General features: G+C 36.8%; 1 protein-coding gene across 5 annotated transcripts; it reads right to left on the bottom strand.

The window, feature by feature from the left end:
• Positions 1-2263: 2263 nt before the first annotated feature.
• On the bottom strand, positions 2264-24125 carry Eip93F (Ecdysone-induced protein 93F). Of its 5 annotated transcripts, none has more exons than XM_069834081.1 (4): positions 23984-24125; positions 22720-22883; positions 18080-18711; positions 2264-9559 (listed from the first exon to the last, which is right to left on the bottom strand). In XM_069834081.1, the coding sequence occupies exons 2-4, from the start codon at positions 22855-22857 to the stop codon at positions 6841-6843; spliced, it is 3489 nt and encodes a 1162-aa protein (XP_069690182.1). In that variant the 5' UTR covers positions 22858-22883; positions 23984-24125; the 3' UTR covers positions 2264-6840. The 5 variants fall into 5 exon arrangements, with proteins under 5 accessions (XP_069690182.1, XP_069690179.1, XP_069690180.1 ...); XM_069834078.1 differs by lacking the exon at positions 23984-24125 and adding an exon at positions 23567-23977; XM_069834079.1 differs by lacking the exon at positions 23984-24125 and adding an exon at positions 23003-23559.
• Between the last annotated feature and the right edge of the window lie 470 nt (positions 24126-24595).

The following is a 24595-nucleotide window of genomic DNA, read 5'->3' as shown; positions in this document are numbered from 1 at the left end:
TAACAATTCCACTTTTCTATATTACAATCAAATGCCATACAAATGAGGTTACCATAATATTGAAAATTACATGTATCTGATGTCAAAATGGTGACGAAAACGTTCATAAAAATTGTAAAATATGTAATATAAAGAGTTCCATCTACATTATATCAATGACCGAAAAATATAATAAAACACTTGATATTATTTAGAGACTTATTTGAGTATTCTCAAACCTCCTACATCTATATTAAATATTAAATTACATAATTCCGATTGTTGTCTTATACAGTATAAATGTCCGATTATTAAAGAGTCCTCTGAAGTTAAGTATTTAGGCATAACTTTCGATAATCATTTAAAATGGAACCAACACATTAATCACCTTTGTAATAAATTACGTAAAATAGTATATTATTTTGTTTTATTGTCAATAAGTTTATTACGCATAATATATTTAACTTCATTTCAATCGGTAATTATGTATGGAATTATAGGATGGGGTAGCTCATTTAAATCCAATTTTAATCCACTTTATTTATTACAGAAGAAAATAATTAATATATGTCTTCATAAATCTATCGATTTTCCAGCTCAAAATTTGTTTTTAGACTTTAATGTACTTAACGTAAGACAAATTTATTATATTGTATTAATAAAATTCATACATAAAAATCGAAATAATTTTGAACTGTATTCCCATAGTTATGAAACAAAAGGTATGAATTCTTTAAGATTGTTTGAGCCAAAATGCAACACTGTTAACAGTATTTAATCATAGTTGTAATTTAGGCCCAAGAATATATAACAAATTTATATTTAAATATCCTAATCTTGTCAATTATAGTTCTAGTATTAAATTTAAAAAGTTATGTATGGATTTTATAAAAATTGAAAAATTGTAAATTTAAATTTATATACTATAATTGCATAGTAGACATAAGACAAATTGTATTGTATATTTATTAATTTAAATTCAGGAATCCGCCCCTGAGCACGAGTTCTCCTCTTTCAGGGGCGAGCTAAAGTTTTTTCTATATATATATATATATATATATATATATATATATATATATATATATATATATATATATATAGTGGTATGTCATTTTCTGTAGAGAGACGCAATACTTGTTCACGTTCCTGTTGTATAAATACTTGAAGATCACTTACAGACTGCTGTAATTTTGACACCTGTGAACTACGAAGTTTCAAATCCTGTTCTAGTTGAAAACTTGAATTACATAAGACATGACACTTGTCAATCTTTTTTTATTAATTCCAGATAATCACTGTCTAATTGCAAAATTTTTTCTTTGTAATCTGCAAGCAGTTCTTTGGACGGAGTTAATTTCTCAAGCTGCTCATCCACTTTTGTATAATAATCATTTTCTTCCGTAGGTGGTTTACGAACACTTGATTTCGATATTTCTGCTTTATTTTTACCGCATTGATATCTAACACTTAACACTGTATGCAACAATTAACTGTCGCGATAATCATTTACCTACGTGATGAGAATGACCAACATGATGTATGTCCATTATGATTTATATATATGTTACAATTATTAGCAAAATAATAAATAAATAAATTGCAAATATTGTATTAGTATAGTTCTGTTATATTGCTACGTTCATGATTTTTAAGCTAAATAAGCTACTCTCTCTCTCGATGATGGATGATGAAATTACATATACAGAGTTTCGCAGTTTCGGACAAGTAAGCATAATGCTCAAAGGTAATATTAAAATGGATGCTTGGGGTTATGACAGATTTGAACTCCGCGGTTTTCCGAATTAATTGCGAACACAATTTTATTGCACCAGTTGATTAAATGATTAAATCAATTTTCCCAATAGATATTGCACGCAAGCTGCAGGCAATTGTTTATTGTCACCTCTTTCTATAAGGATTTGTACTTCAAACTAAACAGACACGTTCCTAGATCGAATTATCGTCCGGCACTCTCACAAACCGAGGCCAAGGTCGAGATTAAGACAATCGCGCCACACAAAGAACAAGACTTACTACGACATTCACATGGACTGACAATTACCGTCCCGTTCCGGCCGTCTTGACACTGGCCCTGAACTATGCAAGGCGACGAAGCATTTCGACACCGTCCAGACGCGCGTATCGAGCCGTCGTATCGAGCGACCGTTATTTCACAACCCCGTGGACGTGTGGGCCGCCACGCTAATCCGATTCCCACAGTCGTGGATGCTGAGGAGAGGTGAGGTGAGGTGGACAGGTAGAAAAAAGCGACACGGGGAGCAGCTCACAGTAATAAATACTGATTTACTCCAAAGTCACAATATAAATATACAATATTATCATCATTTTTAATATTCTCAGAAAATAACACTTCCCACAGGCATTTCCAAACACAGTTTTGCAACACCAATAGTGGCAGCTGTACTGAATCCACGGAACACAACACACTTGACGACTGACTCGGTTCTCAAGGCAGAAAAGTATTAACAGCTTTCTTTCATTTTTTACACCAAACCTTGGTTATCACTTGTTTAGATTCCTGCTTTGAATTTTTGTTTTGCTCTACCTAGTGTACATGATAATATAACTAGAAGATATTTAGTAAAATTTCTTGGCAGACCATAAAAACATGATGGCCCGTCCATATGAAGAGAAAAACATTTATTGATAAAAGGCAGACTTGGATTAAAAATCTGCGATCGTTTACATATTGTCAAAATGGAATACGATGTACATGGTAATATTAATAATTATATCCATAGTAAAGCAGGCAATTTTCTTTTCAACGACTGAATATGTTATGTATTGTACATAGGTTCGACACTGATCGATCTCTCGGTGGCGCGTGTTACTCTGATTGGTCCCACACTGCAAGGGTATATATAGATATGGTGCTGAAGTGATACGGCTAGTGAAGTTATCAAAAATAATATTAAAAAAACTTCCCTTCCAACTGGCTTCATACACCTATGTACACATCTTCATTTTTGTGATTACACTAATTTACAAATTGCAACTAAATAGTTTCCAAATTATTACAAAAAAAAAAACATAGGAAACTACTAAAAAATCAAAGCAATACTGGCAAAAGTTCAGTCTTGTTCAAAATTCTTTCACAAGTCTTCGGCACCCGGGTGGAAATGCCGTTCTCACAATCGCAATATCCAATTTAGTGGAAAGGGAATTCAGTCTTGCAGCACCCGGATACCAAAGGGCACAAACAGATGCGTTTGTTCCGTTGAGATCTATCCAAATACAGTTTAGATTTCAAGATTCTCTCCAGGACGACAAGTCACAACCAATAAATACATGCAAACCCAACCGCGTACGGACAGTTGGAAGTGCATAACCTCTTCATACACATCATTATATCAGTTTTGAATTTGTCACAATATATTAGTTTATATTTCACATGGTCTCTCTTGAAAATACGATTTTGAAACAAGACTAGATCTGATACATCACATTATGAATTTGGATATGTCAAACATAACAATTTAAAGTAAGGACCCATTTCATGAGCACAGTAAGTAGCCATTATCACATAATTACAAGTCACACTGGGACCATTGCATGGTACAAAATCAAAATAATCACAAACAATAATTACAAGACACTTTGGCATTAACTGACACATTGTGCGCTTCCTGTCACATCATTTCTTAGCAATTTTGAAACAAATCTCCATTCTGTGGTCTATGAGTAAGTGCTATCTACAACCTTATTTAAAAAAATAGATTATGTACACATATCATTCCACGCCCATATCAACTTGTGTATATATACCTTGCAATCTCTGTGGTTTGGAATGGATGAGAACTCTATCACACTTGCAAAGGTGGGAGCAGCAGTAGTAAGTGGTAGTAAAAGTAGTAGTGGTAGTAATAATAATAATTATATAATAGTAATAATATTAATAATAATAATAATAATAGTAATAATTACACATTGGTCTGCACCTTGTGCCTTCACCACAGATACACTATTGTAACTAATGTCTAGGTACTGTAGATAATGTTGTACTGTTAAAACGTAACTAAATCTGCTGTGCCATGTAACATAATGAACAAACTGGCACGCGAGCTCTTGGAATGAAGTTTGTGGTGACCGTCTTTTGGTCCCAACACCACAATGTCCTTTGCAAGCGTGATATAGACATGGAAAAAAGTTGAGAATTCTTACATTTGTAACAATGGAGTACAAGCACACAACAATCAAGTGCACAATGTTATATACAGGGTCTGCTGTTTGTGAGCGAGCGAGGTCTAACACTTATGTGCCCGCCTTCAGTATCAGTGTGGCCTTAACAATTGATATGTCGTGGGATATAGACGTTGTTCGCTAGTAGGTTGACACATAAACATTGCACCTCGACCGACGAGTAACACCTCTGAACAACTCAACAGGGAGCCGCACTATTACATTGATAAGAAAGTGGATTATACAATATGCTATAACCAAAATGAAACCTTGTATAAAAATACAGTATCAGTGAACAAAACTAAAACGGGTATATGCATGACTTGATGCCATTCTGCTGTGTAGTAAACATAATATTATGAATTGTATTTTTTTTTTGTATTTTCTGCATTTTTTTTTTACCTTTACATTTGTAATATAGAACAGAAGCCCAGGTAGGCTGAACACAAGGATGTTTGATTGATATATCAAGTTAATTCGTGTACTGTATTCATGTATGTATGTAAAAAAGGTCAGTTAAAAAATACACAAATGATAATGTGATATGAAACAAATCCCCTCTATTGCTAGAACTACTCCCAACAGCAGCTGTGTTAACATCGAGGTGTCTGTGATAGCATATCTAGAGACTTGACTTACGTATTTTTCGTAACGGAGTTCAAATTTGAGCGAAATGCGACCACAGACATTGCCAGCACACTTATACCTGTACAAAACCGGACAAAGTTCCTATAAATACACCGCCCGCCTGCCCACCCATCGCCTGCCGAGCTATCAGGTACAGATCCATTCCTCGTGTTTGTCGAGCTTTGTACAGCAACAGGAATGTCTTCGGAATTGGAATGGACAATGTGTAGCTGCTGTTGAGTGCTGTGGTAACTCCGCCTGCACTTCGCAACGCAATTTTGAAACATTTGACTTCCTGTTGTTTTGCAATGTACCTTCACTTTACAAAACAAAATATCACAATCAACACAAGATGAGAATAAATTCTGTACATCACAATTGCAACAAAAAAGGGGGGGAGGAAGGAGTATGGGTAGGGGGAAGAAAAGTTTTTAAAACGCTTTCTTCAGCATTGCACTAGGATGTGTCCATAAAAAGATGAATAATCATGAATTCATCTTACATATATATTTATATATATATCTATTAAAAGAAAAAGAATCATTCAGGGAACATTTTATAAATGCTCATCGGAATCCTAAAGCTTATTGGAAGCTCAGCTTCCATCTGTTTGATATAGTAGCACTGGATCTGGCATGAGATCGTGGTTTTCTTCTTATAAAACTCTGGCACATGATTGGTTGGAATGTTTTATCTGCATGGAGGGGGGAGGGGGGGTTGTAACAGGGCTGCACCTCCAACGGTGGCACCTGCTCTATTGTGATACGAGAGAGTCTGTGGTCGGAATCTGTTAGTTGCTGTTGCTGCTGATGATAATGCACCTTCATTCTGATTCTCTTTCTTCATTTTTGAACATCTTCACTTCTTTAAATTGTAAATATATTATATACGTACAGTATGTGTATATTTAAGGTCGTACCATTTCTAATTGCACTTCAATTGTCAAAAACAAAAAACTCCATTTTTCAATATATAAACTAGTCTAGTATATATAAGATATCAATAGAGAAAATATACATTCAAAATTTGGCTTCATCACAGACAGTAAAATTCTTGGTGAATCCCAAGATTTTTTTAAAAAACTTTAATCCAACATCAAAGCAGTCTGTCTTATACTTAGAAAGACATCGTTTAGAACAATTCAAATGGAACTTGTGTTAGTGATGTGTGCAGCGTGGGTGAGTAATAGGGAGATTCATGTTTTGTACAATTTTGACACATCAGGAAATATGGCACACCCACAGTTGGCAACAGGAAGTAGCTCCAAACAAAACATGAATTGGAATGTTGCTGCAACCCGCCATCTAAAACAAGTTGCATTTAAAAAAAAAAAAAGAGCTCCTCCCACATGAAATTTTAACTTGCATCCAAACACACTAACATAAACATACAAGCGTTATCACATCGAAACCACGAAACAAACATACATACTGGAACACACAGAAATACACTTACACAAATATATCCATTTTTGAGAAATCAACTGCTTTGATGGAACTCTTGGGAAACCGCCACAGAACAATTTTTGTTGGATTTAAAAAAAATATTTAAAAAGTCACCACGAATGTATACAGTTAATTTTCCAACAATTTTTAAACACCCTCACTATATATATATATGTATATAGATAAATTATCGAATTTGATAAATATGTTTTTTTTTTCACATAGCTTTGGCAACATTACGATTGTCAACCTCAAAAAGAGCGAGAGAGAGATAAAAATATGCAGATGTACCAAAGGAAGAAAAAAAATCATTTCCTCCAAAAATGTAGCAACAGGAAAATAGTGATTTTCACTACCGAAATGAAACAAAAATACAACAAAAACAAATAAAAAAACGTTCCCTTGGGAGTGGGAGCAACCCAGCTGACAGACAGAACTATACACTAACTTACAACAACATTCAACACCTACAAAAATCAGTACAGTAAGGTGACTAAAAAAAGATACACCTTGATAATAATAATAATATAATAATAATAATAATTAATAATAATAATAAAATTCTGTCGTCACTTGTTTCTACGCTAATTCAGTCTCTTAGTGAGTTGATCTTTGATTTGGTATCCTCTTTCTCCACTGGGTCTTCTCCTCCCTCTCCTTGTTTGTCATCTTTGGCAGCATCTTTATCAACTCTCATAATAATATTTTTACTATCACAGGCACTTTCATCATCAACATCGTCATTAACTTCAATGTTATCACCAACTTTGTCTTCTGTTGCATTGTTGTCTTTATCAATGGGTATGCCATTTGTTTCTTTCGTTTGTGATTCTGCAACCTTCGTGTTTTCAACTGGTGATACAGTATCGTCATCGCCCTCCACCTCTGCGGTATGCTTCTGGTGAAGATCGCGATCTGCTGTTGATCCATTTGATGACGGAGAGAGATCAATGATCGCCGACATGCTTGCATCAGATTCTGTGGCCGCAGTCTTGACACTGCTGCTTGTATAGACATTTTTCAGTGACGACCGTTTGACGGAGTCGTCATCAGAACTACTGGCTCCCCCATCAGTGAGTGGTAACGACACTGCACGAGAAGAGAGGGGTGTCAGGCGACTGTTTCGACACAACTGATCCAGAAGAGCTTTATTCGACATGTTCTCGGGGGCACTACTGCTGGGTTCTTTAGGAGCACCCGGCGGGAGCCCCATTTCCAGACTGGAGCGAATGATTCCATCCAGAAAACTACCGTTGGCACCAGTTCCATCATAAAGACTTTCTGCCATCTCGCGTGCACTTTTACCCAGTGTCCCACTTGGTGCAGGGCTGCTTGCACCCCCACCCGCACTTGCCCCACTGCCACTACCACTTCCAGTATGCACTCGAGAGGACTCCTCCTGCAACCTCTGCATCATTTGTGATGCGAAGAACTCGGGGGTGGGGCTGTAGCCGACTGGAGTGTTGTTTGCACTGCCCCGGGGAAAGTCTGGAATGGGTAGAGAATGGAAGGGGTTATGCGGCCAGAATGAGAATGGTGGGGCTGTTGCATATGGCATAGGAGGCATGTTTGTTGGGTCGAACATTGGAGGAATCTTCAAACCGTTTGGTGCATTTGGTAGTCCGGATGAAGTTGGAGTGAATGGAGCTTTGGGAGTTGATTTTGGAGGAGGGATCTTGGGTTTCTCCAGAGCGGGTGTAGAGTGCCTCAACATGTTGCATTCATCCTTCTTCTTGCTGTCATCTATGTGGGGTTTGGGTTCGCGTTTGCGGGGCCGCATAAGGTGCCGCTCCTTCACTTTGTACTCGAGTGTGGAATGTGGCACGCCGAAGTGCGAGCCTGCACGATGGACACTCATTTCCCCTCTCTGCACTGCCCTCACCGCTTCTATCAAACTGTCTCTGTCGTAATTACGATACTTGCCACGCTTTGGACGCGTTCCTTTCCCCCCAGTTGCAGTATTCCCTTGACTGCTAACACTACTAGCACTCCCGGTTGCCTTGCCTACAACTTGCGACGGCACCTTTTGAGCATTTCTGTCTTCAGGCTGACTGCTGTTCTGTTTGATGACGGACGCAGCAACAGGTGCGGGGGCACCAACACTTAGCGGAGGAGTAAACCGACCCCTCTTGAACGGAGGCTCATCCTGCCCCAGTAAGAGCTTGGGCGGTAGCTGCAGTGAAGAGAGGTCAGCAGTGCCAGGACCTTGCTGGAACTTCTGACTGATGCTTTTGGCAATCACTTCTCTAAGACTAACACCGATACCCTTTCCAGCGAGACTTGGAGGGATGATGGGGGGCGAGCACGAATCACTACCACGGATCACCTGTTGACTAGAAGACTCTTGTGGTGCCGTGGCTTCGCAACCACCACTGCCAGAAGCCACTCCGTTCTTTGAAGTTGGTTTAAAGGACGGAATTTTCAGTATCACATTAGAAGGTGGAGTGGCCTCAGTTGTTGAAGCAGCTTCCACATCAGGCGACTCCTCTGTGGCTGACTCATCGGCATGGGCACCATTTGGGTGGAAGTGGCGTTTCTTCAATTGCTCTTCTCGTATCAACTTGTCTTCTTCCATCATCCTCCGTACAAATTCTGGCAAGAGAGGTGTGGGGAATTTTGGGAGGAAGTCTCCTCTTGTGGGGCTCTTGTCTCCAGGGGTTGAAGTCCCTCCACCGGGATTTTTACTTCCGACAATGCCAGCTGCAACATCTCTATTATGTCCTGCCGTAGAGGCAGCGAGGAACTGGGATACATATGGACCAAGCGCACTGTGCTCCATGCCACCCCATATGTCTGCAATATTCTGTGGGAATCCGGTATACACTGATGGGGACGCACCCTCTTCTGCATCTTCTGGTCTGTCCAGGAGCCTACCATGCTGGAGGAGTGCTCGGAGTGGGTCGTTGGCCATTATACCTTTCCCTGCACTGAACACGGAGAATCTCACCAGGTCCTCCATGGTCAGCAAAGGCTTTCTTAAGGCTTTCTCCACCTCTCTTTCCTCCTCGGCCCCCGACAGCTCCTTCTCGTCCTCCTCTTCCCGGACGGGCTCTTCTGTCTTGGGGACTGTGGTCTGCTCCAGCACTTTGTCCGCAGTGGCACTACTGCTCAGCACCAGGTGGGAATCTCGCTCCCGCTCCAGAGCTAACTTGTACACCTTGTTACGTAGAGTTGACCGAGGAATCCCATAGATGACAGCAGCCCGCCGTGTGCCCAGCTTGCCGCTCTGTATGTCACGCAGAGCAGCCTGTAATTCTTCCTCTGTGTACGTCCTGCGTCCAGCTACTGTGCTCATGCGGGGTTTTGCCCTGTGAAGGAGGCACATATCCAGAGATGCCTCTCATTCAAATACCAAATCACATATTAACAATATAGAAGCATATCTATGTACTGTGTGTGCCTTTTATTATTATTTTACATCTCTTTTCATGGTTCTATTCAACAAGAGTTTTGGCTGTATTATTACTCGGTAGAAGTTGCATAAACTAGATTTAACTGTCGTGTTAATTCAGAAACCTAAATACAATGCTTTTTAAATAACTTTAAATGCTGGTGAATTTTTATTAATTCATTTTAAATCTGTTTTAGTATAAAGCATGCAAGTGATTTTTAATACTTTGTTTTAGATCTGCTTTACTGGCTGAATTACACCTGTGGAGTAACGGTCAGCGTGTCTGGCTGCGAAACCAGGTGGCCCGGGTTCGAATCCCGGTCGGGGCAAGTTACCTGGTTGAGGTTTTTTCCGGGGTTTTCCCTCAACCCAATACGAGCAAATGCTGGGTAACTTTCGGTGCTGGACCCCGGACTCATTTCACTGGCATTATCACCTTCATATCATTCAGACGCTAAATAACTTAGATGTTGATACAGCGTCGTAAAATAACCCAATAAAATAAAAAAAAAATACTGGCTGAATTAATTATTATCTTTAACCTAATTACAGTAGAACTTGGTTATAACGACATCCAAGGGACCTTAAAAATTATGTTGTTATAAATGAGTGTCGTAGTAACTGAGATTCGCATTATCAATCTAGTGAGGTGGAAAATAAAAAATAACAAAATTAATTAGACTTATTTTAGATTTATGTATTGACTTTTAAGCCTACAATGAACATAATAAAATATACGTAGACCTACAATTATAAATACAGTATTCTGTATTAAAATAGTTTGTTCAGTATTCACCAAACTACTTTACTTAGAAGTGAAGTAATCAGTCATTTTACTCTGTTGTCTTCTACTTGCCCAATACACACTTTCAAGGGCTAAATTACGTTCTATGTTCATAATTTCAGTTGCAATTTCACTGCTCCCTTTCCTAGCTTCACAGAACATGTTCATAATTCTAATGACTTCTAAAGCGTCACTCACTACTTTTAGTGGCCATACTGCATTAAAATGCGTGCACTTAGTGAAAACTTCCTGTCGAAACTCATCTAATACCGCATGAATTCGGGCAGGTTACAATGGGGTGGGGAATCTGCCTGCATTCCAGAGGTCTATGACAGAAGGAGACTGTAAAGAATTTGTCAGGGTCAGATTTCAACAAAATATTTCTTAAAATACTTTGGTTCTTAGAAAATCTTATTCCAAACTAACGTTAAAAATGACGTTATATGCGAAGTAGACGCGTATGCGTTTGTCGTATTAAGCAAGGTAGGAAAGCATATGTCTTATGGGGAATTAGTTGGACCACAGAATATTTGACGTTATAGGCAAGGTGTCGCACAAAACGAGGTCGCTATAACCAAGTTCTACTGTACACATAAACATTAAAATCAAGGGAATAAAATGAAAAGTGTACACAGAATGAATAGAAATGAATGAAGTATTATTTTGTTTCAGAGAAGAATCATAAAGGAAGTTTAAAATTTTTAGCAGATAGCCTATATCATTTCCAAACAAGCAACATAATAGACTGACCTGACACTAATTTATTCTAGTTGGTTATTTAACGATGTTGTATCAACTATTAGGTTATTTAGCATCGATGGAATTGGTGATAGCAAGGCAAGATGAGACCAAGGATTCAGCATGTGACTACCTAGCATGGCATTTGCCTTTCAGTTGGAGAAAACCTTGGAAAAACCAACCAGGTAATCAGCCCAAGCAGGTATCGAACCTATGCCCAAGCATATCTCTGTATCGGAAAACAAACTCATTGTCACCTGAACTACACCAGTGGCTATGACAATGTTCAAATTGTAAAATCTGATTTAAATAAAATGTACATTTATATCGTTCTGTGAGCAAAACAACATATTTTCATTTTTTTATTTAACTAGCATTTCTATCTTCCTTATGAAAAGATAAAATTATGCAATTAATACAGTTTTGTATTGGGGCAACATTGACCTATTTAGGTAAAATCAGATAGATTTCTAATTGTTTATTATAGAAATTCCTTTCTTAAATCTAAATGAAAATTATATGAGTGAGTGATGAAACTAACGAGAACTTGTTAAACTGCTTCAATCTCATACAATATTACAGTATATTAATTATAATCATCAAGTGGCTTCAGCTTTTTCCAGTTAAAAATTTATTTTACTAATTCACAATGTCATAAGAAAATTAAGACAATGAATAAGTAAATCAAACAAACTTTTCCAAATCAGTGATTGGAAATCTATCTAATACTAGTGGCTTGTGCAGCAAATACTGCTGCAAACTAAGTTCGTTAGACGTTCAAATAAAAATTTTTCAGATTTATTTTCAATGAAGAATACTTGTCTTTTTGATAGTTATTTGCTTCCATAATAATGAAACATACTCCCTCTGAATGGATTTTTTTAGGCCAAATACTTTTCCTTGAACGTATCCAACTTCAGTTTTTGAGTTTCAACGCGAAAACGCAAGTATTAATGTCAGGCGATAGCAGTAGCTATTTCAGGTCATTGTGGATTGTAGGCAAAAGTTAAAAAAATGTCAGGTTTGCTAAGCTTTCGAACAATAGCATTTTCGTATAGCTGCTGCATGTAGAACTTGAAATGTAGAGCGTAAAATCATTTTATCCTATTAAGAGATCTTGCTGAAATGATCCGGAGACTACAAAATTTTCTAGGCCTCTTATTTTATCAGTAAGTAATACCTTTTGATCTTTCCTTAGGAACTGTAATTTTTGCGCTCTCTCGAGCCAATACTGAAGACAATGACACATATCAATATCTACACTACACCGCCATTAAGTATATGAAAAAGACCCAACCCCACTGGGTTAATAAGTATAAACATATTTGATTTTTAATAACAATATTATTATCTTACTTAAGTTTTGTAGTTTTATATATAGCAGCCACTCAGTAAATTATAGAAATGAAAATCTAAATTAAGATATTCTCTACATTTACTTACATAACCACAAAAAGTTTCACTTTCATGTCATCAATATAGCATCAATATTATGTACAATTAATGAAAAAATAGATGCATCATGATATTAACTATAATAATATTTGATTTCAAATGGTAATAAGTCATCAAACCACCTCAAGTTTCGTAGATTTGAATACCTAATACACAGCTGTACTCAGAAAATTATACACTGCAGAATCAGTTTTTAATAACAAATTGAATTGAGCTCTAAATATGTCTGCAATCTGCAGGTTATGGCCTTCGTGTAAGAGCCTATTGTTTATTGTAGTGTGTGTTTTGTTCTGAAATTCAATCAAGTCAGCCGTGATTTAATAAAATTAGTTCTCAAAACTCACAACAGATGGCTTTTGGAAAATAGGAAAATTATGTAGGAAAATTGACATTTCACTGAAAACTACTACTTTTCCGAAAAACTTTAGGTTCCAAGCTTCAAAATGAGGGGCCATTTATTAAAATCCGTTCAGCCGTTTTACCGTAATTTCCATTACCAGTTCAAATTATATATATAAATTAATTTGTAAAGAGACTTTATGATCGCAGAGACACATTTTTCAAATTGTTTTCAATAAACTTTTTTATTATCAAGTCATCCGTCTAATAAATAAATAAATAAACAATCAAATGTAGGTAACAGATAAAAAGAAAGATTTTGGAAATTTTCAGAAAAGATTAATTTAGTTTCCATGTATCATCCAAGATGCATATTAATTTTCACGTTATAAGTTTAATAATGTAACTTATGTGTATAAAATATTTCATTGCGAAACTTTTAACATGAATGATTACTTATTTCAGCAAAAATGTTTATTTCCACATACTAATCCAAAATAATGTAATAATCTAACTCATCTCATCAGAAGAGACATGAATGAGGCTGACTGTGGCACTATGAATTTGATAGACATATTTAAAGCTAGGATTCATTTGCGAGCTTATGCAAGCATAGTAATTTAATTCTTAATTCAGTAAGAAAAAGGAAATTTCTTTAAAATAATCAAAAGTGCCGGAACCAGTATTTGATATATATTCAGAATTTCTACCCTAAGGAAAATACTACTGGTATTAATTAATTTTTACGCGACCTATGTAGTCATTAACCCTTATTCATAATGTATTCTATACGATACAACAGGTTAATAGCTATCTATATATATAATTTGAACTGGTAATGGAAATTACGGGAAAATGGCTGAACGGATTTTAATAAATGGCCCCTCATTTTGAAGCTTGGAACCCAAAGTTTTTCGGAAAAATAGTAGTTTTCAGTGAAATGTCAATTTTCCTACATAATTTTCCTATTTTCCAAAATCCATCTGTCGTCAGTTTTGAGAACTAGCTAATTGCATTCAGGAGAAGTGAAGCGAGCATCAAGTCGGCAGTGTTGCATTTCACAATAAAACAAAACACACACTACAGTAAACAATATTACACGAAGGCCATGATCTGCAAGAATGCTGACATATTTAGAGCTCAAATTAAATTGGTTATTAAAAACTTAAGTTACTAAAAATAATTTACAGGTTCGATTCTGTGGTGTGTAATTTTCTGGATACAGCTGTGTAGTGGATATTAAAAACTATAAAACATGAGGTGGTTTGATGACATTATTACCATTAGAAATGAAATATTATTGTAGTTAATGCCATGATGTGACTATTTTTCATTAATTATACATATTAATGCTATATTGATGATATGAAAGTGAAACGTTTCGGGGTTATATAAGTAGATGTAGAGAATAACTTAAATTAGATTTTGATTTCTACATTTTACTAAGTGGCGGCTATATAGTATATATAGTATATGTTACTGAAAGCTATAAAACTTACGTAAGATAATATTATTAAAAATCAAATATTTTTATAATTATTAATCAAGTGGGGTTGGGTCTTTTTCATATATTTAATGGCGGTGTGGTGTAGATATTTATATTCGTGGTTCTCTTCAGTATTGGCTCGAGAAAGAGTATCTTTCATTGTTATGGAAGCAAATAACTTTCCGAATGTCTGGTATTCTTCATTGAAAATAAATCTGAAAAATGTTTATTTGCACGTCTAACGAACTTAGTTTGCAGCATTTGCTGCACAAGACACTAGTATACTATAATTTTAATAGAACAATAGAAAAAAAATTGGTAGGAATATTATTTTTTTTAAATTTTAGTTGGTTATTTAACGACGCTGTATCAACTACTAGGTTATTTAGCATCGATGAGATTGGTGATAGTGAAAACCTCGGAAAAAACCCAACCAGGTAATCAGCCCAAGCGGGGATCGAACCCGCGCCCGAATGCAACTTCAGACCGGCAGGCAAGCGTCTTAACCGACTGAGCCACGCCGGTGGCTTAGGAAAATTAAATTTAACCAAAATTTCACAATACTATAATATTGTACAACATATAAAATATGGACATTGTGATAGTTGTTTTCTTTACAGTCCGACATGGTTTAATAAACTAGTGTGAGAAATGAAGTTTTGCTAATTTAAGGGTTAACTGTAATACATCTACATATATTGCTAATTTTATATTTGGAAATACTGTGATCATAACCTCGTCAATTGCAACTATAATGCACACTTCATACATAGATACACTTCCATTGTAATTGTACCTGAACCATCCATATAAATTTCAGAAAGGAGATTTACTACTGGCCTTGGTTGTGTTATGTCACATATGAACTGTATATTGTGGTATTCTTTCTATAATATTGTCTGTAGACACATTGTTCTTGTAGATAAAGAATGAGCTCCCTGTTACGTAAGAACCGAAAGTTGCAATGAATTACAGGTTAAGGAAGTTATTTTGCTGTTGTATCAACATACATTCCCAGATAATGCAACTGAACTCAGATAAAAAGTTCAGGGGGACATTATGAGAGATAACACTCACTTTCCATAGCGGCTTAAGTTTGGCAGACCGAAACAAACAGATAACACAGCCCTCAAAATGTCTAGATAAAGCTGATGCCTAAATGCACCAACGTGACAACTAGATGGGAAACATGGCTGACTATGGCAACATTCATTTTGAATAACAAAAACATGAAACATTTCGACAGAGGATATAAAGAATATGACGACGGTATGTTAGATTTCTGAATAAAAATATAAATGTAGAGGAATTTCGTAATTCAATTTTCAACGCTTCAAGTAAAAATTATGTTCAACAGTTAATAAATAAGAATATTTTCGCATACAAATTAATACATTATAGGCCTATATATTTTTTTTTAATGTGAGACTATCATTCCGTTTCTTTCCAGTCGGTCCTTATGTAACATTTATTTCTTTTTTTTCTGAGGCAAAAACGCGATAGACTATGAACTTAAATATAATCAATTCAGGGATAAATGCGAACTAAACTCGCTCCATAATATTACATCAACGATAAAATACTGAAGATCGATCATTTAATTAGTTTACGAAAAAAAAAAAGGAGACAAAATTCATTATATTAATTCATGGGAATATAATTTCACTATTTCAATGACAAAAAAAAAAAAACAGGGAAGGTTCTCATTTCATTATCAAGAAACAAAGAAGGATAAGAAAAATGTACGTATATCATTCCATCATTCCATACGCAATACAGAAAAAAAAAAAAAGAATAATGAATATACAGTAATTATAATATTTCATTGCTTTAAAAGTGATAACTCATTAAATATATTTATGTAGTAATTAAATAATTGCCTAATTGTGAAAGCAAGTTATCTTCCAAAAATAAAATGCAAAATAACTGCCTAACATGTTATCTTTCAAAAATAAAAATGCAAAATAATTGTCTAATTGTGAAAGGATGTTATCTTTCACAAATAAAAGTATGGAACAAAGATTTCGTTTCGTTGTCACAACACAATTTAATATTAGTTTGTATACAGTGTGCTCATTTTTTGTCAAAATTTTTACTTAAAAGAGGAGGAATGAAATTCGAATATAGATATTATTTAATTTTCAAAAATTAGTTGCCCCAGAGACATATGAAAATAATCTATTCTTTTTAATGATATTTTAAAGGAAACATTCAATTATTCCCTTTGTTAATATTTGCATGTGACAGGAAATATAAATAAAGTTGATCACAGTCTGTAGTCAATATTTCTTCAATAATAATAAGTAAAACAGTATCATGTTTCATGATCACTATATTATTTTTTTCAAAGCAATATAAAAAGAATAAACTAATTTCAAGGCCAATATAGTACTCCGAAGATAACCCACATTTCGTATTAACTATTTCTTGAATTAAATTTAAAATAGAATCCCTCAATATGTTACATATAAAAACATTTTAAAAGACACATCATAGGTATTTCACAGTAGTGAAATTCCAGAAGATCAGAATTATAGGATAACAGAATTAGATATAATAGACAAACTGAAATTAAATGATACTCTAAATTAAAGGGCTGATGTTAAAATCTTATTCCATTGAGTATTACGTTATTTTGGGGCTATAGAGAAATACAAAAAGAATTAACACGTTGGAAATAAAAAATAAATATTTACTAGTATTTTAAATCCAAAAGTTAGAAAATTTCAAAGATAATAGAAAACATATGCCATATTCGTACTCTGCATTTTATTACTTATTCTTTTCTTGTTTTACTGACTCACAAATCTATGCAGTGTAGAGGAGGGAGAGAGGGCATTTTCTGTGAATTGATACTAGACACATCCATACATTGCAGGTCTCCCCGGTTGTGCGATTAGCACAATGCAAGGTCACTGCAGAGACATCTCAGGACAATCACAAGACAATGGACAACCACTCAGTCCTGTAGATGGAATATGTTGTTGTTGTTTTCTAATGCCAGGCGTTTGACAATAAAGTCATTTGACCCCTTGCACTCCAATATTTTTCAAAGATATTATCATGACCAGCCACTGAAGCACAGATTTTGAGGTGTTCCGAATCCATTTCTTGGTTTGAGTTGCACAATGGGCAGTTAGGGGACTGATATATTCCAATTCTATGCAGGTGTTTGGCCAAATGGAATATAAATTTCTTCCATTGTCCATGCTAGGAATTGAAACATGGACTGCTCGGATGGGAGGCACTTATGCTATCTCAGAGCCACTGCAGTGGATGTATTTTATTACCAGGGACAAAACTTATGTTTACTTTTCAAATGTAAATATTAACGAAGAAAATTTTAATTATTTTAAAATTTCAAACCAAATATGAATCACATATTGAGTTATTACATACGGTATATAGATTTTTCATTCCATTAAAATTTTCTTACGGAACAGAAAGATCAAAATGAGAAAGAGATCACATTCTATGTGAAAATTAGTTGTAACAAATTACAGAAGTTAACAAAAAATGAACAACGTTCACCAAAATCATGTGGATACTAGATTCATTTGGCATATTCATTACTTTGGAAGAAGTGGAGTAACTTTTTATTTCCAACACAACAAAAAGTTATGTGCTGTACTCACTTGTAGATCTGCTTGTTCTCAATGCTGGGCACCTTCAACGACTGCTGCTGTTGGTCGGGCGGGGGGGCACAGTCTCTTGTATTCTCACTACCACACGCTACGGCCTTGGCACTCAGATCCAGGGGCTGTTCTGTCACATTGCTGGAGGGGGGAAGTGCCATCACTATGGGGGGTGTGGTGCTATGATCCTGCTTCGCTGAAGGCACCGCTTCGTGTCTCAGTCCTTCAGCCAGCACTGCCGCCGGGGAGGGGATTGTTCGTCCCGGAAGGTGGGAATTTGGAGGTGAAAGGTACCAATGAGGGAAGAGACCGGTGTGGTGATGGGGTGGCGGTGGGTAAAACGGCATGGTATTAGACGGTGTCGGGACACTGGGAATGAGGGGGTTGTTGGCCGTTGATCCAGAGCCGGAATGATTCGTGTTCGAAGTGAGAGCAGCAACCGCAGCCAATGATGCAGCCATCGATGTGACTGACTGTAATGTCGTCATGCTGGACGCCGATGACGAGAGGGAGGGGGCGACGTTGTTCGGAGCTGCTCCTTCGTGGGGCAATGTTACTGGCGGAGTCTCTCTCAGGGAACTGCTCCCCTGACTATTGGTGCCGGTACTGCCACTGTCTGATGCTGCTGGACTCTGGTGATGGCATCAAAATACACCAAATTGTTACATCAGGAAGGAAAACAAAATTCGTTACTGGTATTCCCAGCTTCCTTGTTGCTGGCACCTGGTTACACCAGGAAAACATGCTAAATCTCTTCCCTGGCCTGAAGATGGCAGGAAGCAGTGGCTTCCTTCTCTTACAGGCATGACTCATCTCCTGCTTTTTGGGGGAGGAGTGTAAATGCAAAGGGATTTTGTTTTCTAAGTCTCTATTATAACTACACAAACTTGATCTGTTTATTTAAGATTCAGGTTTGTAAATCCTGTGCAGGAGCCGCATATTATAGTTCAAAATAATTTTGAAAATATCACAACATGCAGCAATAAACAGAGCACATTCATGAGCTAAATTCAATATAATTAAACATACAATGAAATTAACATACACAAAATTTCTCATAAAAAATATGGTAAACTCTACTGCACAGATCCACAGAAACTTTTAATGGCTTTAATTTTATGATGAGCATAAAACATTTTCTTTTTTGTATATACAGATGTTAGAACTGACATGAATTGTCCTTATTGCTATACATATACTCTACAATAAATTTCCTCTTATGTAATAAAGAAAATTTTCCAACTAACTCAGCCATACATAGTATAAATACCCGCAGAAGGAATGATTTTCATACGCCATCATCAAATTTATCATGCTTTCAAAGGGGAGTAAGTTACATGGCGATAAAATTGTTCAATAGTCTTCCTGAAGACATTAAGAATCATAGCCAAAACCCTGCATTATTTAAGACAAAACTAAAAAATTACTTAATATCTCACACTTTCTATTCTGTAGATGAATTCTTGACATTTCACAGTACTGTGTAAATATTATAATAATATTAAATGGTAAACATATTACATTGTATAAAATATTATTGTTATTAAGGTATTAATTCTATACATATTTCATATTTGCATTTTATATGTATTGCATTTTATTGTTAAACGTAAGAATTGGACATGTTCTATATTCTATGCTGTAAAGCAAATGTAAGAATATTATGGAACAAATAAATCTATCTATCTATCTATCTATCTATCTATCTATCTATCTATCTATCTATCTTAGTGGTGCATCTAATCTGTTGAGGTTATACAGCCAATGAGTAGAAGAAAAATAAAGTAACAGTAGAAAGAAATCAATGAGAAAGATAAAATAGACTATTTACAGAAAACATGCCCCTAATTGAAGACCGTTTTGCAAAACTTGCTAACTGCAAAATTTGCAAAATTTAGATTTTGGTGGATTCGTTAACATAAAGCAGACCACTACACGATGTTAAAGTTATCTTAGTAAAATTGAATTATTTCTCTTCATTGTAATGTGTCAAAGTGTGATGGTTGCACCTATAACCTATTTGTCACCATTCAGTTTTTCGTGTTTTCTGTAAAAGTTAGTTTTTTCAGTTAGCAAGTTTTGCAAAAACGGTCCTCAATTCCATCACAGTACGACCAGACAGGGAATGGACCATTGTCACTGTAGTAAGAAACCATTGGTTATGAAATCTAAGAGAATATATAATTGCTGTACAGAATTTTAAATTAAAATTACCTTTAGAAGATAAATAATAAATAATATTGAAGAAATGAATGATAGTGATTAATCCCTGACAGGATGGTAAACTCCTAATTTGTAATATTGCAATCTGCTTCATGTTTACTTAATGTTAGCACGAGGCGGTGAGCAATATTTCAGTTACTAAGCCAGATACATCACTAATTAAATAAAAAACTGGCAGGTCTCAGAGTCATTTTGAAAAAAAAATCAGGCAATAAGAACAGTTCCTTGTTCGTTATTGTGACAACTTGCAGCCAATATAGGATAAGATTTAGCTGCAAAGATAGAAAAGTGAAGCAATTTCAACCGCGTTTTCAAATTATATACCCAGAAACTGATAAAATATAAAGTTAGTAAGCATTCTTTTGTACTTTGCAGTAAACCACTTTTACTTAATATAGCATACTAAACTTTTACTTATATTGTTCAAATATAATGGAAATGTTACATACAGTGCAGTCATTAACTCGACACTCTGCTCTACAATACAGCAGTTAAAGACCTGATCACTGTACAAACAACATTTTAAGAGTATGGCATTATGTGGCCCACCTAGAGACACTAATAATGTTTTGTATTACTATAGCAGATGTAGTTAGGCTGATCTAGGATAAGGGATGATAGCACAGGCTCTAAAATACAATAAAAAGTAATCTATATACAGAAAACTTATTTCTGAGTTTATGACATGTAATTATGGACTATGAGAGAAGAAAGAACAAAACATAGTTCATCTCAAGTCTGTATCTGCATATAGGCCTACTATTTAAATAAATAAAATCACAGTTCAAATATAATAACATAAGTAAAGATTGCAATAGGCCTATTATGTGATTTCCAATCACATTTTCTATGTAAAGAATACAACAAAACAAAGTACATGTAAGATTCGACAGCCAAAGTCTGATTAGGAGTCACTATCATCTCAATTTGTCATAAAGAATGTAACAAATCATGAACTTCTTTGAAAAGTAATGCATTTTTACCTATTCAATTTTCATTAATTACTGGCATTTTATTTTCTTGTATATTCGCTAACAATCTCTGTGATATATTAGGCCTATATCAATACAGCAAAAATATTATTATTATTATTATTATTATTATTATTATTATTATTATTATTATTATTATTATTATTGCCACCAATGATGCTAAACTAGCGCTGAAGTAGTTCCCTTGGATATACGAATCTGTGAAAAGTTAGGTTTGATTAGTTTAGGATTTTGTTATGCCTTGCATATACGATCAACTGCATCTCCACAAAAAATCCTTTATAAATTCAACGATTTCCACATCCGAAATCACCGGAACTACCTCAGCGCTAGTTTCACCAATGTTTTATAGTAACATCATATTTGTTATAAAATATATCTTACTTTACTTTTCAAATCTATATGAATGTATGGATATGCAAAATATGGAAGTAAAGATCAATGATATAAGATAGAATGATTTCCTAGTTCAATTATAATGATGAAGCATGTAGGTACAAATTCAGAGGTGACATACTGAAAAGTTGTGTATGATGAAGTTATGAAAACAACGAAGGCAATTAATTGTCTGAGTTCACTACGACACAGAAACATAAAAACTTCCAAATTTATTATTACTGAAGTCTCATAATATTGCACTCTAAGTAGTAATAATGAAATTTTAAATATGAAAGATGTAAACTCTCTGTCAGAAGAAAAATAAATAATAAGTTAAATGTTCACATAACCTCCAATTTAGTTCGAGCAAAATATGGATGACTGATCACACAGAATGAGGTAGGCCTAATTTGAGAGATAGCGGGAATACTCGATGTATCAGAATCAACTCTTTTGTAAAAGCAAAAACTTTATAAATAGCAAAACTTGCAACACATAAGAAAACAGAAATACTGGTTTGTGATGGCAAATTATTGCACTTTTATCTATTGTACTGGTACATTATAATGTATTTCCAAGTTCTGCAGTATGTACATGAATTCTTCATGCTCGACACAATCCTGATAAGAGAGCTTTCAGTGAAAGGTAGCGATGATGTGTTAAACTGTGGCATTCAACCTTTAGCTAGCATTAAAAGGCAATCAGACACTTACTCTGTCTCATCAACCCATAAACAAGACAAATTCGGAACATAGATGTGGGGAGAAGACTGCGAGTGGTAATAGATAACTGTCTTCTATGTCCACTTTGTCTATTGAAACATAAAACCAGGCGTAGGTACCTCGTGCGGAGTGTGAACCCTGTTCTTTTTATTTAGTGAGAAAGGATTGGTTCGCAAACTCCCGTCAGGGCCCGAAACCAAACATGTGTTTAAGGTTGTCATAACAAATTATTCCCATTTTATGGCTCTTGGAAGTTGGTTATGCCACTCATTAAAAAATGTGCGGTTTTATTGCGGCCGTTAAGAGCGACCTACATAGTACTCACCGTCGCTGAGTCTGGGAATGCTCTGCCGTCACACATGCAGCATTTGTCTTGGGGTTCCCAATCTTGTTCCACGTCTATTTTGAGTGGGGGGGTCCTCAACACGACGTCTTGGTACTGTTTCCATTTTCTCCTGCCCATCAACTCCTCAGCCACTCTTTCCAGACCTGAAACAAGGGGGGCCAGTCCATGAGGCTGCGGGGGCCCGGGGCACGCACACACCAAACTGGCGATGGGGGGGAGGTGCGGGTTTGAACGCCGGCCGTGTGACGTCTCGGACACTTACCTCGAGTCGAGCGACCTAATTTACCTGCTCTGCAGCGCAATTTGGATGCAGCGAGAAGTGCATGCAGTGCGGCGGTGCATTTCACTACATCGTGACACGTCCGCACGTATTTTCACCTACTTTTCCATTTCCACCCAGTATTTACCTCGCGAATATTGCGGTGGGTCATGGCAGAAGCAGTTACGTACTCCGTCTGCGGATGACAAGTAGGGCCCCGGCTGTTCCGCCAGGCTGCACGACCCCCCCGGCCAGCTGATGCCTTGCTCACCACCAAACACAAATGCGCTCCAATTTTCACAAAACACGTGCACAAACACTGCCTTGGGGCACCTGGTCGCGGGCCCCCATGCACTGGGCGCCGTTAGTGCGCGCCCGGGGCGGCCCCGCGCGGAAACGCGGCCGTGTGTAGCGGGGGCCCGTCCGCCCGACCCTCGCCGAATTGCGGAACCTTGTTTTAGGGATTTTTTGGCAACAGGTCGCAACACGCCGCAGTTTCCGCACCAGCCTGCCTCGAAATGGCCACCACCACTGCTGAGGTGTGTCTACAACACTGGATGCACTCACCTACTACGAAAACCATATTCTTCGTCCATCTTTGCAGCTCTTTTTTGATCGCTCGGCGCTCCTGAACGCAGCGAGCATAGGAGCACTCCGCCATTTTTGCCTTCACCCTACCGGTGACGTCACATTGCTCATGACGCAACACGTTGCACCGCCTTGCCGCGTCTTCGATGCGATCTTTAGCGAGGAGCGGGTGAGCGGGCGGCGGGGGGAGAGGGGGCCGGGAGGGGGGGCTCTACCGAAAAATTACGAGATCAATTAAATTTGCAAACTGATCAATAAACTGCGTGAGCAGCAGCGCCTTCCTACCGTCGCCGCCGCCGCTCGCTATTTTCTAAGTTTTTCTTCCATCTCCGTCACACACTTTCAATCGACCCGCCGAGGTCCCTCCCCCCACCAAAAATATTGAGGCCCTCCTACCCCTTGCGTTCCACTTCCGGTCTCCACTAATGACCTTTTCGGATATGGATCGGGCGCCGCTGGTCGGAGCCCGGCCGAAGTCGTCCGATTGCAGAAAACAACAACCTAACAGCAAGACGACTGCTTTCCCACTGGTTCGAGACTCCGCAGCGAGCGCGGCCCAATCTGACCCTGACACTTTTTCAAACGAAACCTCGTTGGCTCGGCCGCAATGCACATGCATTTCGTCCGCGCGCCACGCCCAGACCAGTTTTTCGGGAGGGGGGGACAACTGTTGCATCCACACGTCCGGGGCGGATAGGTGGCGTGGAGCATCGATGAAAAATTGAACAGAGCAGCGTTGTTCATTACGCCAAAACAAGTGGATTCTTCCGTTTCATCATTGACTTCTGATGTAGGAATGGAACAGTAGTTGATGAAGAGTCTGTAAATAAGCAGGGAGTGCTTTCTATATGAGCAACGAAGTTGGTACAAATATAAAGTCGACTTAGAAAAATTAATGGGCCAAGACAGTGGCAAGACACTTAAAGTAATTTTTCCTTCTGAATAATGAATAGTATATTGAACAGATATATTACTCTAAAATGTTGAAAGGGCAAAGACAAACAAGAA

Source organism: Periplaneta americana, chromosome 8, assembly GCF_040183065.1.
Source record: "Periplaneta americana isolate PAMFEO1 chromosome 8, P.americana_PAMFEO1_priV1, whole genome shotgun sequence".
Classification (NCBI taxonomy): domain Eukaryota; kingdom Metazoa; phylum Arthropoda; class Insecta; order Blattodea; family Blattidae; genus Periplaneta; species Periplaneta americana.
Note: the sequence above shows the minus strand (reverse complement) of the source record. Positions and strands in the feature narration are given on the sequence as shown.

What these genes read in the sequence shown, in the direction of transcription:
- Eip93F (XM_069834078.1), bottom strand. Translation starts at nt 23,660, where the DNA reads ATGGCGGAGTGCTCCTATGCTCGCTGCGTTCAGGAGCGCCGAGCGATC. An exon ending in CATTCCCAGACTCAGCGACG is followed by an intron (nt 18,712 to 22,719) that starts GTGAGTACTATG and finishes TGCCATCACCAG; the next exon opens with AGTCCAGCAGCATCAGACAG. An exon ending in GAGAACAAGCAGATCTACAA is followed by an intron (nt 9,560 to 18,079) that starts GTGAGTACAGCA and finishes CCTCCTTCACAG; the next exon opens with GGCAAAACCCCGCATGAGCA.